The sequence below is a fragment of the Chrysemys picta genome, chromosome 4 (genome assembly GCF_011386835.1).
Source record: "Chrysemys picta bellii isolate R12L10 chromosome 4, ASM1138683v2, whole genome shotgun sequence".
In the NCBI taxonomy this organism is placed as follows: Eukaryota; Metazoa; Chordata; order Testudines; family Emydidae; genus Chrysemys; species Chrysemys picta.
The window spans coordinates 152,813,849-152,829,273 of NC_088794.1; the positions used below are offsets into that span (position 1 = coordinate 152,813,849).

General features: G+C 44.1%; 2 protein-coding genes across 7 annotated transcripts in view; one reads left to right on the forward strand and one right to left on the reverse strand.

Moving 5' to 3' along the window:
* MIS18BP1 (MIS18 binding protein 1) overlaps nucleotides 1-6,627 on the forward strand; it is a 39,902-nt gene extending 33,275 nt beyond the window's left edge. For all 4 annotated transcript variants that reach the window (XM_065594005.1, XM_065594001.1, XM_065594004.1 and 1 more), the window contains exons 14-17: nucleotides 419-564; nucleotides 3,516-3,600; nucleotides 5,793-5,853; nucleotides 6,078-6,627. In XM_065594005.1, coding sequence (XP_065450077.1) covers nucleotides 419-564; nucleotides 3,516-3,600; nucleotides 5,793-5,853; nucleotides 6,078-6,175 — 390 coding nt within the window. In that variant the 3' untranslated portion in view covers nucleotides 6,176-6,627. The remainder of the gene's footprint in view (nucleotides 1-418; nucleotides 565-3,515; nucleotides 3,601-5,792; nucleotides 5,854-6,077) is intronic.
* Nucleotides 6,628-12,193: 5,566 nt separating this feature from the next.
* The window catches only part of FANCM (FA complementation group M), a 131,606-nt gene continuing 128,374 nt past the window's right edge, over nucleotides 12,194-15,425 (reverse strand). For all 3 annotated transcript variants that reach the window (XM_065594021.1, XM_065594020.1, XM_065594019.1), the window contains 2 exons: nucleotides 13,787-14,078; nucleotides 12,194-12,457 (listed from right to left, as the gene is read on the reverse strand). In XM_065594021.1, the coding sequence (XP_065450093.1) occupies nucleotides 12,322-12,457; nucleotides 13,787-14,078 (428 nt within the window). In that variant the 3' untranslated portion in view covers nucleotides 12,194-12,321. The remainder of the gene's footprint in view (nucleotides 12,458-13,786; nucleotides 14,079-15,425) is intronic.

Sequence of the window (15,425 nt, forward strand, 5' to 3'; positions counted from 1 at the left end):
GTGTGGTCTGATTATTTTTTTAAAGGTGGGTGTTCCCTTTGCGTGTACATACACCTGCATGCGTGCTTTTCAAGGCTTGTCTCGTGTGTACAGACAGACTTTACAAGCATAAACCTGACAGGAGCCATTCGTTTTTAAAAAGTGCACATGTAAAATTGTGCATGTATAAAAGGAGGCTGAATTGAAACCCAGTCCAATATTCTTGGTGTCTGCTAAAACAAAAAACAAGTGCTGGGGCTTTTGCTGTCCAAATGAAGAAGGATTTGGCTGCGGCTATTTCCAGTCTGTGCTCCTTAACCAGAGACCGAAGAGGGGAAAGCAGAATGAGTAAGGTGCATCTTTAATTCACTGTCATAAATGAACAGGTTTCTAAAAGTGCTAGTTCATCGATGAGGACGATTATGTGATTTTCTTGTAGCTCCCAACATTCCGGGAAAGCCAAGATGATGACGTCTTCCAGCTTATGGACAGCAACCCAATCACACCTTCCTCAGCTGTCTTCCCCTTGGTAAAAACCCCTCAGTGTGATCATATTAGCCCTGGCATGCTGGGATCTATCAACAGGTAAGAGCTACAAACAGCTGTTCATTGTGTAATGCCACAAAGCGTTTCTCAGTTGTGTCTTTCTACTTAAAAGGAATCCATTTTGCTTCCTTGGTTGTACAGCAGGTTCTGATGGGCATTATCTGCACTGTTCAGGCTCTACCTTTTTCATATAAATTGCAGTTATTGTTGTACAGGTGTTTCAACTTTACAACCAACGAGTAAACTTCTAAGAAATTTAATATTTTGAAGCTGGCTTGGATGGCACGCTGGGATTCAGAACGTGTCAGCTTTATGAAAATGCAGAATTACGACGTTTAATTAAGACTTAGCAAAACGGTCTCCATGCTTCAGAGCTGAGGTCCAGGAAATGTTAGAGGTGAATACCAAGAGTGTATATCTTAAATAAAAACCCAGCATTTGAAAGATTCTCTAAGGACACAACAGAAAGTTCCTGTTGTGTTTCATTGCAGTTAGAAGTTGTTCAGGTACATTGTTATATTTCTCTCTTTGGTTTTATGGGGTTTTTTTTGCCTTCCTCTTGAAACATCAGTAATGGGCAGTTGTTGGAGTTGGGATATTAATGCAGGCTAGTCTCCTGCATGGGAAATCCTGCATTCCTGTGAATTTTTGGTTGGACAGAGAGAGATGTTTAACAAAATTGCTCATGCTGTTTGAACTATGTGAACTTGAAAATAAACATCTAAAAATTACTGAATTAATTGCCCTTTTTCACTCTTATGATTAGTGATTGAGCTTCATATTTAGCAGGGTCTTGGTGCTGGCGGTGGTATTTCTTCAAAAAAATCTGAAGAAATTTGGTTCAGAAGTGAACTTGTCATTTTCGATTACTTGTAACTGAATGTTTGGAAGGGGGAGCCATGAGTGTTGTGTGTTAGGCAATTTGCAAAAAGGAAAAGCCGGGACAGAATGTTAGCATTTAAAGATGCTTTAAGGGCCAAATACAGCACTTCACTTGTATCCCTTCAAGTATTTTTAGCTTTAGTTCGAAACCAGATTCCTTCATACCAAATGGGAAATTAAAAAGTGCAAAAAAAAAGCATCTTGAGGGCTTGGCTATACTTGCGAGTTACAGCACAATAAAGCAGCCCCGGGCGCCCTAGCTCACTCCCCGTCCACACTGGCAAGGCACATAGAGCGCTCTGACTCTGCGGCTACAGCGCTGCTGGTACTCCACCTCAGTGAGAGGAATAACGTTTGTTGCGCCCCTGCTGGAGCGCTGCAGCAGCAGTGTGGACGAGGTGTTGGGTTCCTGCGCTCTGATCGGCCTCCGGAAACATCCCATAATCCCCTTAAGTCAAGTGGCCACTCTGGTCATTGTTTTGAACTCCTGTAGGAATGCGGAAATGCCCTTTCAAAGCTCCGCTTCTGACTGCCGGCATGCAAGCCGTTACTGTGCAATGCTGTGTGAGAGAGAGAGAGGGGTGAGGGGGCGGGGGGCTCTGCTGCTGTCTGAACTTACAAGACAGCATGCTAACATGCTCTCAGCCCCGCAAAACCCCACTCTCTCCCCCCACATACACACAACACACTCCCTGTCACACTCCACCCCCACCTCCCCATTTGAACAACACATTGCAGTCACTTGCATGCTGGGATAGCTGCCCATAATGCACCACTCCCAATGCCGCTGCAAGTGCTGCAAATGTGGCCACGCCAGTGCACAAGCAGCTGTCAGTGTGGACAGACTGCAGCGCTTTCCCTATTGCGCTCTCCGAAGGCGGGTTTAACTCACAGCACTCTACATCTGCAAGTGTAGCCATGCCCTAAGTCTGGAAAATGTGAAGCAGTGTAGGGTTTGTTGTATCTTTCTTGGGGTTTTTTGTTAGTTGTCCACTGCCAGTGTATCTGAGTGCCTTTCACTTCATTCATGCGTGGAGTTCAGTGTGTGTGGTTTTTCTTTTTGAGGTAAAAATTGGGTTTGAGTTGCCCAGCTGTTTGATGTTTCCTCTTTCTCCATTACATATATAAGGTAATCATGAGAACCGGTGGATAAGGCTTAGATGGTAGCACAGTATCTGCCACCCCAGAGCACTCTAGGAAAAGGTTAGTGGGATGGCTCTACTGGCAAACCCCTGTAGTGGGAGATGCAGCTTATACTGGGAAAAGTACCATGGTCTGGAAGTTAAAACTAAACAAATTCAGACTTTTTTTTTTAAACAGTGAGGATAAGTAGCCACTGGAACAACTTATTCAGGGTTGTGGTGGAGTCTCCATCACAGCAATTTTTAAATCAAGATTGGATGTGTTTCTAAAAGATCTGCTTTAGTTCAAACAGGAATTATTGCAGGGAAATTCTATGGCTTGTGTTATGCACAGAGACAAGTTGAGAAGGTCACAGTTCTGGCCTTAAGATCTATGAAAGAGACGTTTTTGGGAGTATAACTGCATCTACACAGTTTACAGCAGGGCTTTTTGCTGGTATAAAAATGTCCTAAAGAACTGCATCCCTAACCAACATTATTATACCAGCAAAAGTTTGTAGTGTCGACCTGGCCAAAACTGGTTGAGAACCCTCAGTAGCTCCTAGAAGTCCTGAAGTAGAATTCCTAACTACTGTGGCTAATACAAAAGGCTTCACTTCAGGGGTTGATTGAGGAAGCAGCAGCAGCTTCTTGGGTGCTAAGCGTAGCGAATGCAACTTCTGAATGGAAGGGATAAGCACTATATTTTTAAAGGAGGATGCTGACTGTTTCACTGGTATCTCACTTCAGAGAGCTGTTGCACATTCTGCCTACAGTGTTACTATAAAGTTTCATACAATTCATGCCCAGAAGTATAGTGCTGGATTTTTTTAAAAATAAGACTAAATATGTTATCCATTTTTCTTTAAAATGGTTGTTACCTTTCTGCCTTAAGGGGTAACTAATTTATAATGGCTGTAATTGTACCAACTGGAATCTGCAGCGTAGATACACCAGTAATACTGACTGAATTGTTTGTATTTACAGGCATGATTACGATAAGTATGTGTTTAGAATGCAAAAGAACACACAAGGCAAGAAGGGTACCTGGGGCAACATCAAGAAGAAATCGGTAATGATTCTTTCCTGTAATTTGAACTGAAAACTAGTGATGCTAGTATGGAGTATGTAGCCAGGAGTTCCTGTGCACTGTTCCTCCTGCTGAATGGAATCAGAAAAATCCCACAATTGCAAAGCTGTAATTGTGGACCTACTTGTTATAGTAAAAGCTCCCAGTCTTCAAATCTGTATGTTGGAGAAAACAACTTCTAGCCAGAAAATGGCAATTCTCGGTCATGACTAAATGCAGAAACACTAGGAGCTAAGTATCAGGGGGTAGCCGTGTTAGTCTGTAACTACAAAAACAACAAGGAGTCTGGTGGCACCTTAAAGACTAACAGATTTATTTGGGCATAAGCTTTCGTGAGTAAAAACCTCACTTCTTCGGATGCATAGAGTGAAAGTTACAGATGCAGGCATTATATACTGACACATGGAGAGCAGGGAGTTACTTCGCAAGTGGAGAACCAGTGTTGACAGGGCCAATTCGATCAGGGTGGATGTGGTCCACTCCCAATAATAGATGAGGAGGTGTCAATTCCAGGAGAGGAAAAGTTGCTTCTGTAATGAGCCAGCCACTCCCAGTCCCTATCTAGGAACCTAACTAGCACTTTAGGTGCCAAAGTCCAAAATGTAGCTCCTTAGAACATGTGATCAGCTGCTGCCTTGCCCTGTAGGTCAGGGGTGGGCAACCTGCGGCCCGTCGGGGTAATCCGCTGGCGGGCCGCGAGACAGTTTACTTTGATCGTCTGCAGCTCCCAGTGGCCGTGGCTTGCCATTCCCGGCCAATGGGAGCTGCGGGAAGCGGTGTGGGCCGCAGGGATGTGCAGGTTGCTGCTTCCCGCAGCTCCCATTGGCTGGGAACGGCGAACCATGGCCACTGAGAACTGCGGGCAGCCAGGTCAGGCATCCAGCTGGCTAAGGCTCAGAGCGATGCACAATCTAGGAAAAGATAGGCAGATAAACACCTGACTAGCCTCCAGGGCCCTGTCTGATAAGCTCCCTTACTGAATCAGACCCCTCTAGGCAACTTACACAAGAGGAGAAAGCCTCCTTCAAAACTCTTAGCCCAGGGGTCACGATTCTCACCTGGGATGTAGGAGAGTTTTGAGCTGGGATCTGCCAGCTCTCACATTTGCTCTAACTGTTGAGCTATTCTGATGTGGGGCTCCCTCTGTCTCTCCTGTTGAAGCTGGTGCACCATGGTTTAAATAATGAAAGAGTCATGGGGCCAGAGAGAGAGCATTAGTAATGGGGTAGTCTCGTGGTTAGAGCACTCATCTGGGAAGGTCCAGTCCCCCAGTCTAATGATGTTTTTAAACATTAGTTATCCCCAATGGAACAGCTTCACCAGGCGGCCTGCCGGATTCCCCCATCACAGTATCCCATAGCCCAGTGATTAGGGCACTCACCTGAGAGGTGATAATCTCAGTTCAAATCCTGCTCCCTGTTGAGCAGAGAGTGGGAGAAATTTGAACCAGAGGTCTCCAACCACCCAGGTGAGTCCCCTAACCACCCAGGTGAGTCCCCTAACCACTGGGATAAAAGTTGAGGGAGCTCCTCTTACTATTAAAAATAAAGTGCCTAATGCCCTCAGAGTGTTTGAAGCTGAAGGAAGTGCCTCCTTGTAGCCTGGACTTAAGCCCTGCCCCTCTCTTGGTGATAGGCACCTAATACCTCCCTCATGTTGGCACCTGCCATGGCCTGGCTTGGGCAAGGAGCCACCTAGCCTGCTGATTTCTGTGAATCCCATTCTCAGGTGCTGCTTCCTCCATTCATCATGTAGGAGCCCGAGTGCAAAAGCCAGGCTTTGTGAATCCATGATTTTCTAGGCACCTACCCAGTTAGCGTGGCGATGCTCCCGGTCACGATGCCTAGGTTTCTTTGTGAATCCACCCCACGTGCCTAACTTCCTCCAAACCCAAGCTCAGCTGCTGCTTCACCCCATAGGTACTAAATTCCCACAGTGGGCATGTGGAAAATCGACTGCTTCCTGGTACCTAGGTCACGCCAAAGCCCTGGTGGGATTCACAAAATCTGTCTCCCCTGGAGGACCCAATCTGGTGGATGGTCTCTGAGGCCAGCTACTGAATGGGGCCCCACACCACACATAATTGCATTATAATAGTGAACTAGTATCTTCATTATAGTTGATGCAACAATGGACAAAGTTGTGTAAACTTGTTCCCCTGTCATTTAAATCAGGCTCGAACTGCATTTACCACTCCAACCTCAGGACGAACCACCACATTTGCCTTTGATCAAGGTGAGCTTTGTTATCCTTGCTGCTTTTCCTCATTTCAGGCCTAATCCTTTGAGATACTGAGTTGAAGGTGATTGCTGCCTTCAAGCTAGGAGTGCAGTGGTATGCTCCCTAAAGCTGTTCTGTTGGAGCAAAATCAGCAGCAATTCACTTCCTGCTTGCACTTGGTGTAGCTAAGTGCTTTGCTACTCCAGTCAACTTTTCCCCCCAATGCTTTCTTGTTGCAGGTGCAGTGAATGACTCTGTTATAGGGAAGCTGTTCGTAGGTGACGCAGCAGAGCGGTCAGATGAAGAAGAGCAAGAAGATTCCTATTTTTCTACTTAACCAAGTCCATGGTTGTAAATAGTTTAACACTTACTGTAACTTTTACTGAATTAAAGGGCAAAATATTCCAAGGGGCTTCAGCTGGCCCTTTCAACTTGTGCTCCCATACTTGGTCGTCTCACACTGAAATTTGGCATGTAGTGTTTTAAGGTGTCCAATTATGTTCAAGTCTTGTTTCATTCATACCTATTGATGCGATTAATAATACTTGATCTTTTGTGTAAATTAAAACTCTGTCCCAGTTCAGGGTGTACCTCTCACTTCACTTCCTCTTGTGGGGAAAATTTATAAAATACCAATTAGTGTCAAAAGTTTTTTTCCTTTTAAGGTAAAAATAATGTTTTAAAAATGGTAGTGTAATAAACCTACAGTAGGGTTTGTAATGAAATGGCCTTTTAATTTCCTATATTGAAAACTGCTGTATTTTTATTAAATAACTTCTCAATGCTTTTCAGATGTCTCAACTGTTTCATAATCATGTCATTGTTATAGTAAATGATGTAAAGGTGTAAATATAAAATCAGTTAATTATCAGCTGCTTAATGTTGCAAACCTGTACCCTTCAGATAGTATGGAGGAATTTTTTTTATAAAGCCTTTTTAAATTGGGGAGAGGAGAGAGTGGGGATCTCCAGCCATGTAGGATCTGTATATGAGGCTTCTTGAAGAAAAGACAAGTCCCACTTTTCAGTAGCTAGGGCCTGACACCAGGTGCATCTCTCTGCTGAGTTGCTATATCCTTAGAAGCATCGAGGGAGGCTTTCACCCTAGTGAGCCTTAATGTGTCCCTACCTGCCACAAGCTGAGTGTAGCTGTTACTTTCCTCTCGGTCTGTCTTCAATAGTGCAGGGTGAATTGGGAAAGGTTCCCACCTTAATGTTTCCCAGGCCAGAGGAAGGTTGGGCATGCCTCCCTGCTTAGCAGCTGTCCCCCTCTCCTCCAATAAGCTATAGGACTTGCCCCGTCACGTCTCGTACCTACCCATGGAGGTGATAGTGTAACCCTGCTATCACCTCCATGGGATCTGCTATTTCCATAGGTGGAGTTTGGGGGCATGCTCAGACCCTTAATTAATGCCCCTAGCTTTGTATAAAGCTAGATTGTTTATGTAGCTTGCTGTGCTGGGGTGAGGATCAGTTACTGTTTGTAAAGTATCAGGGGGTAGCCGTGTTAGTCTGTATCTACAAAAACAACAAGGAGTCTGGTGGCACCTTAAAGACTAACAGATTTATTTGGGCATAAGCTTTCGTGAGTTAAAACCTCACTTCTTCGGATGCAAGCTTCTTGCATCCGAAGAAGTGAGGTTTTAACTCACGAAAGCTTATGCCCAAATAAATCTGTTAGTCTTTAAGGTGCCACCAGACTCCTTGTTGTTACTGTTTGTAAAACACACTGAAGTGTTTAGCTGGACTCACATGGCTTTGGGAAAGGGACTATTCCCATGCCTGTTTGAGAAGGGTTATTTGGTGCAGAAATCTCCTCAAACCCTTTCCAGCAGGGCTTTGGCCTGTTCCCACCTGAGGAGGCAGCATCAGCCAGTTCTGTTCTGCCTCCTGAGATGTAGGCAGACTTTGCCAGACTCCCTGGTACAGAGCAGGGATTAAAGGCCCACAAATTCATACAACTGACACATCTCAGACTGCAAGTCTGTTCTACACTACACTCTGATAAGCTGAGGGATGCTTCCACATACCCCAGTGAAGGGCAAACTAAAGGCAATTCAACTTGTTTTAATCTCAGCAATATGAGGTTCAGATGTCTAGATTTGGTTGTGGTATCTTGGTTGAGGGAAGTGGGTAAGCAGGGCTAGTTCTGTCTGTATACTGGGGAGTGGAATCAACCAATTTCATCATTAGTGAGATCTTGCCTAAACCTCAACAGCAGCAGACCTTTTTAGAAAGCCGTTAGGTAGGATGGAATTTAAATCACAGTTTGGAAAGGAATATCTCACTTTAGGTAACTGATGGAGCAAGTTCATTAGGAATTCACAGAATAGGAATGGAAATGGTAGAGTTAAAACAAACATCTTTACTTTACTCAAGTATTTCACAACATTTTAAATTTAAGAGTTTTGAGCTACGCTAACTTACTTCCTGAACTATTGCCTGATTAACTGGTGAGGCATGGGGTGAAAGATACCGATAGGAACAGAAAAGTCAGGCAGGTGCTGGGACAGGGAGAGGAACAGTGGAACAAAGTAAGGAGGGAGCTGTGTCTGCTGCAGGAAACAGTTTGCTGTAAGGAAGCTTGTCCATTGCTTTGGTAATTTAGGGTTGAGGCCGAATCAGAGCACAGTGGAACGGAAGATTCCTTCCCGTATCTTGCTTACAATACTCCTGCTAATACATCCCAGAATGATGTTTGCTTGTTACACTATTCACTCACATTTAGCTTGTGATCCACTATGACCTCCAGCTCCCTTTCTGTAGTACTCCTTCCTAGGCAGTCACTTCCCATGTGTGCAACTGATTGTTCTTTCCTAAGTGGAGTACTTGGCAGTTGGCCTTACTGATTTTCATCCTATTTACTCCAGACCATTTTGAATTTTAATCCTACTATTTCCTCTTGATTTAGCATACTCTTCTCCCCCACCCACCTAAAAAGCTGTTCAAACTTACTTTCTAGTTTTCTACACAAGCTCTATGGGAAAGAATTACATAATCCTATATCCTTCACTCTCCCTTCAAAAAGGAACACAGCTTTAACTGCTACCATGTAAGGTAAAGGGCTTAGGAGCAAAATAAGTAAGGTTGTGAAAAAACACATCACAGACTGAAATCTGGTCTTGTGTACTTTACCCTATCCCAGGGGTCGGCAACCTTTCAGAAGTGGCGTGCCGAGTCTTCGTTTATTCACTCTAATTTAAGGTTTTGCGTGCCAGTCAGACATTTTAACGTTTTTAGAAGGTCTTTCTCTAAGTCTATAATATATAACTAAACTATTGTTGTATGTAAAGTAAATAAGGCTTTTAAAATGTTTAAGAAGTGTGAGTGCCACTGAAAATCAGCTCATGTGCTGCCTTTGGCACATGTCCCATAGGTTGCCTACCCCTGCCCTATACTATACTGATTTCACAGAGAGGACCAGTGTTTCATGAACTAGGGGGCCCTACCCAAAAGGGGTTTGCAGGGGGGGTCATGGTATTGCTAACCTTCTGACCTGCCTTCAGAGGTGGGTGGCGGAGAGCAGCAGCTGTTGGCTAGATACCCAGCTCTGAAGGCAGTGCCCTGCCAGCAGCGGTGCAGAAGTAAGGGTGGGCAATACCATGTCACCCTCGCTTCTGTGCTGCTGCCTTCAGAGCTGGGTGGCTGACGAGGGCTCAGCTCTGCAGGCAGCAGCAACAGGAGTAAGGGTAGCAATTAGGACTGTTGAATAATTGCAGTTAACTTACGCAATTAACTCAACAATTATTGTGATTTAAAAAGATTGTTATTAATTGCACTGTTAAACAAACTATATATACTATTTCTATTGGTATTCTATTACAACATCAGGGTTACAGCATTGTTACAGCTGAACTGGTTAATAGTGGAGGCCTAAATGAAGCAAGGTTGTCAGCTAAGTGGTACTGGTACAGTCTGGGAATTGGTCCTACTCTGAGCAGGGGGTTGGACTAGATGACCTCCTGAGGTCCCTTCCAACCCTGATATTCTAGGATTAAATATTTTTTGATGTTTTTCTACATTTTCAAATATATTGATTTCAATTACAACACAGAATCCAAAGTGAACACTGTACACTTTGTATTCTGTCTTGTAATGGACATCAATATATTTGACAAAAGAAAACATCCAAAAATATTTATACAATTTATTTAACAGCATGATTAATCACGATTAATTTTTTTAATTACTTGACAGCCCTACTAGCAATACCCTACCATGCCATCCTTCCTTCGGTGCTGGTGGTGGTGGCATAGCCCTCAGAGCTGAGCTCCCATCCAGCAGCTGCTGCTCTCTGGCCGCCCCGCTCTGAAGGCAGCACTGCTGTGAGCAGCAGCGCAGAAGTAAGGTTGGCAATACCCTGTCCCTCTTCCAATCACCTTGTGCCTCCCCTCCCCTGCAAACCCCGTGGGTCAGGACCCCTACAGTTACAACACCATGACAGTTCTCAATTTTAAAATCCTATGATCATGAAATTGACCAAATTGGAGTATGAATTTGGTAGGTCCCTAACTATAAGCTCTGCCACTTAAAAAAACCTACCATGAAACTTTACTGTAAGGGGGGGTAGAGCCATTTTCTAAAATTTAAACATGAATCAGTGTAACTAAACATCAGATCTATGATATGAGAACTAGATTCAAACCACAGTGCTTATGGAGACCTCCACTGTTAATCAGACTTCACTATAACTTGTTCTGCAGCCTAGCAGGGCCTGGGATGAACAAATGGGTTGTAGATAGACCAACCGAGTCTTCAATCCCATCTGTTAGAAATAATCACTTAGCAGCAAGGATTTCTACTTTTGTTGCGTACCTTAAAATCCATACAACCATCTTTCTGAAAGCTAACTGTGCTTGCTGTGGAAAAGAAACAGGAAGGCTTTCACTAAGATATAATCAGTAAGGTCTTTCTTAAAAATCTTTATCTTCACCCATCTTCCCAATATTAAGCAAGGGAAGACATCAACTAATAGATTTCCCCCCCACTTTCCACAAGGTGGCAGCAACATACCGAGCGTGGTTCCCTGGCGTTAGGGCTGTTTTTTTCCAAAATTATTTTTCATTTCCGGAATTGCAAGTCAGAGTGGGTGGGACATGCAGGGTCACGTTCCCTCCTACCCTCCTCGGGATTTTTGCCCAGAAACACCTGACCCATGGAGCTTCCCCTGGGGGGGTAGGGCACTTGGCAGCAGGATGCTGGGCTCTCACACCTGCTCTGGGCAGCGCCCCAGCACCTCACCCCTCTGCCCTGGGCTGTACCCCTGTGCCCAGCATCTGTCCCCCTCCCCTGCGCACAGCTGGCTCTAGGACAGAGGCCTCTGTGCCCAGCATCTGTCCCCCATCTCTCCAGCATAGCTACCTCTAGGTTTTTTTTTTTTTTTTGGATTAACATAATACATATCCAAAATTACTCTGTTTTAATTGCCAGAAAACACTGGCCCTGCTGGTGTGTATCATTGCCTCGAATGGTTCCTAGATACACATTGCCAAAAACAAAATGACAAATGGATCAGCACTGGGATACTGAAACTTTTTACATCATGTTTCTGCATTTGAATCATGTTTCAAGAGCAGAAAGCCATTGGGTACAATGAGCTCCCTCAGTGTTTACTCCTGACGTGAGAACTCAGTTTGAAGGTGTACTAGCTGTGGAAGGATCAGTTTGGTGTGGAGTTTAATCTCTTTCCATAACCCAGCAAAGACCCCAGCTTTGGTCTACCTGTGGAATACCACTGTCCAGCTGCGGTGCCAGGCCATTCTGTGTGGACAAGTACCTAGAATTCATGAACAGCGTGTTAATCCGACATGCTTTGGGCAAGAGGAGCCACGTGTACCACTCAGCTGACAACCTTGCTTCATTTAGGCCTCCACTATTAACAGTTCAGCTGTAACCCTGATGTAGTAATAAGCTATATAGATTATTAGCAAGAGAAAGGGAGAATTCAGAGGGCTCTGGAAATCATTTTGGCATCTTTATACAATGATCAGCTTGCCCACATGATGAACATCTGCCAGGGAAAGTTTTAATGACATGATCCCTGCCCACATTTGGCATACATACTTACAGTAACACCTTGCAAGTAACATCTAGCTATAAAAAGGATAAAGAAGTACCATCTCATTACTGTAGTGAAGGGGCTGAGATGTAATGTGATGCCCCTTGCAAAACACAAGAAGTTTTACTGCCCAAGTTAAAGAAGCCTTCTTCCGTAGCTCAGAGGCAGAAGTAGACTCAGACATTCCTGTGTATGGACCAGCCACTAGAGGAGGACAGAGCCACATAGGTTACCATGCAAGACATTCTGTCACAGCCGCACAACTCAACATCCCCTCGCCCCCTATAAAGGAATATACTTTTTGTGCAAGGATTTATTTACATATTTTACAGTGAATCATATGTAACAATAATAAAGTGCATTGTTTAAAAATAAATTGCCTCAAGTTCCAGAGTCCAGACTCTCGTCTGTCTCAGTGTGTTGCTGTTACATGTTACTCTTCCCTTTGGTGTGAAGTTTTTCAGGCAGCATTTGCAAGTCAAAGCCAGAATGGATATAGCGGTAGATCTCCTCAGCCTTCTGCTGACTCACTTGGGCACAGGTGGCTATGTCCTTCGGGGAGCTGTAAAAGACATTACACAAAAGAGGGTATATTAGATGCTGCTCTTTGGGTTCCAGCACACACTAGGGGAAATGCCAAGTGGGACAAATGAAGCAGGTGCTTGTTCAATCTGCTCCATGTATCTGGTACAGGTAAGTAAGGGACCAGAGATGCCAGGGAACTTTTCATAGTATTCTCTCATTGGGACTTGAAGGAACTCCCCCATATCAGATGAGGCCAGCCCAAAGCAGAGAACAACTTGGGACACAATGAGGTGAGAGCAAAGGCCAGGCTGAGGAAGGGGGCTTATGTCACATTCCAGAGTGAGGCTGACTGGTTAGAAAGGGAGGGAAGATGAGCAGGGGGCCTAGAGGGAAGTGCTTGGGCATGACACTTGGAAGCAGTGAAGGAAGGAAAGCACATGTTAGGGCATAGGGTTCTCAACACATTTTTTGGTAGCATCAAAGTGCGGCCACCGACACTTATTGGTGGCTGCTCTGGCATTTTTTCCCTAAAATACTTAATTAACGTTAGGAAAAACAAATAAATATGCATAGATACACACCCAAATCATTGTAATTTCTTTATGTAAGGTTTTTTTTTTTTTCTTCTTCTTCAAACAATCAAAATAATGTACTATTCTTTACTGGACCTATACAGACTAGAAACAAAAATAAGGGGCTTTGCATGTTCTTGTCTTTTATTGTTTCTTTTGCTTTTCTGTTTCCTTTTTTTGTTCGAGACTTGCTAGTTAGTAAGTCTGCTGCTGTGAAAAGTGATATTTGTATGTCTGTTAACAGCATTTTTCACAGAAGCAGTCTTGCTAGCTAGCTGAGAGGCAGTGAAAATTTATACTAACATACAAATATCACTTTTCACAGCAAATTAACTCAGACCTGGCATGCTGGGGGACAAATTAAGCCCTGGATGGGGAGGTGGATAGAGAGGCAGCGGGGGCCAGGGGCAATAGGGGGTAGGGAGCCTGGGGCCAGCGTCCAAAGCCCACTTCTGGGCCGAAGCCCTACGGCCAGGGACCAGAGTCTGCTGCCCCATGGCCGGAGCCTGCTGCCTTCCATCCCAGGGCTGAAGCCGGAAGCCTGAGCCCCACCGGCCCCAGGAAGATGGGGAACTCACACCAACTGCCTGCTCCTCCCCCTCCTCACTGCTTCTCCCTCCCCAGCCCCCCAATCACTGCCCAGGAAGCTGTGGCCGCAAGAAAAGCCCCTGGTGCATTTGAGAAACGCTGTGTTAGAGTAACTTTATTATGAGCAGTGCCGTGGCAGAGATTGCTACCCCAAGCCACTCTAGATGCTCCTGAGGTATTTACAATGCAACCCAACCTGCCATTACCTGTTAACCATCTTCTTGACAGAATCAAAGCCATGGCACATGTTCAGTGCAGCTAAGTAGCTGATGTTGGGAATACTCAGATAGAACCGGAGAGCTTCTTCTTTGGCCCCTTTCACTTCTGTTGGCACATGAATAGCAACGTTCTTTCTCTGTTCTACCAGAGCCAGATCTTTCAGCAAATGGGCAGATTCCTCTTGGCAAGAGCTGAAAAGGATCCGGATTCCAGCCCGGATGAAGGCTGAGAGCATGGCATCATAGTACTTGGTCCTTTGGAATAATCTTGAAGTCTCTCCTGCATATTTAGAATAGAAGAGTTGAGAATCAGAGTTTTCAGAGAAACTGAATTCTTTTTAAATCTGGGATTATTAAAAAGGAATATACCTCAATAATCATGATCAGAACTTTGTCGGCTACTTTACAAACAATAAGACTGTTTTAGAAAACTCACTATATAAAATGAGATGAGGGAAAACTACTCACATAGAAAGAGATTATTGGGGAGAAGGCTGGTTTCTTGGAAGAGGGAAAGAGAAATGTAGCAGAAAGGAAGTGGGAAGCTGTACCAAATACAAGGGCTAGATCACAAAACGCTAGGTTAAAAATGCAAAATAGATGAAGAGCAGTTAACATGAGGAGCACAGGGGCAAGCAGTGGAGGAGAAGGAAGAGCCAAAGATGAGGAGAGATTATATAGGGCCATGAAGGTAGGGACTCGGTGCTTTAACATGAAGTGGTAAGAGATGAGTAGCCCGTGAAGAAACTTGAGCAGATAAGTAACATGGACGGAGTAATGAGGAAGGAAAAGGAGGAGAGCAGCAGCATTTTGGAAACAAGGGAATGAAGGAAAGTGGACAGGATGTTACAGGAATGAACAATGTGTGCAACAGCATCAGCAGTGGGATAGTGAGGCACCTTTACATAAGTCAAGCCACTTATTTTTGTGACTCTATAGAATTTAAGCACTTCACCCTCAGCATCCATGTTGAAAGCCTGCATCGATCCCACAGCCCTCTGCCAGTTTGTTACACGGGGCAGGGATCAGGAGCACTGGGGGTTACAGATTTAAGCATTTATACTTCACATAAAACAAAGCTACATTTACAAAACTGTTTGGTTTCAATAATTTAATACCTACAACTGCTGTACAGAGTCTCCTACTTCTCTCACTGATTTCAAAGCAAGGCCATTGTCTACATAATCTGTTAGATACTAAATGTCTATTGGCAGCCACATGGCAATTTGATGGAACAAGTTGTCTTCTTAATGCTACGTACACTTTAGTTTAAAAATATACAGTATGCTGTTTTGTAGGAATATTGGCGTTTACCTTTATAGCACTACTTAAAAAATATTTTCAGCTAAACAAATAAGAGAAGGTAAATTGCCTTCATCTCACTGGGCAAAGCTGGCTTTTGGCTGCTTCAGGGACTAGCATTGCTATGAATAAATAAAATAGGGATCACTATGTTTGATTTTTCAAGTAACTTTACGTCCATTTATAAAACCTTTCAATATACAGCAAATTATATTGCTCAGCTTGTAGAGATGGGTTTCTGGCTTACATAGGTTCTAAAACAAACGTTCTTAAAATGTCACTGGTTCCAGTAGTATATAAAGCCAATGCAGTCATTATTAATGTT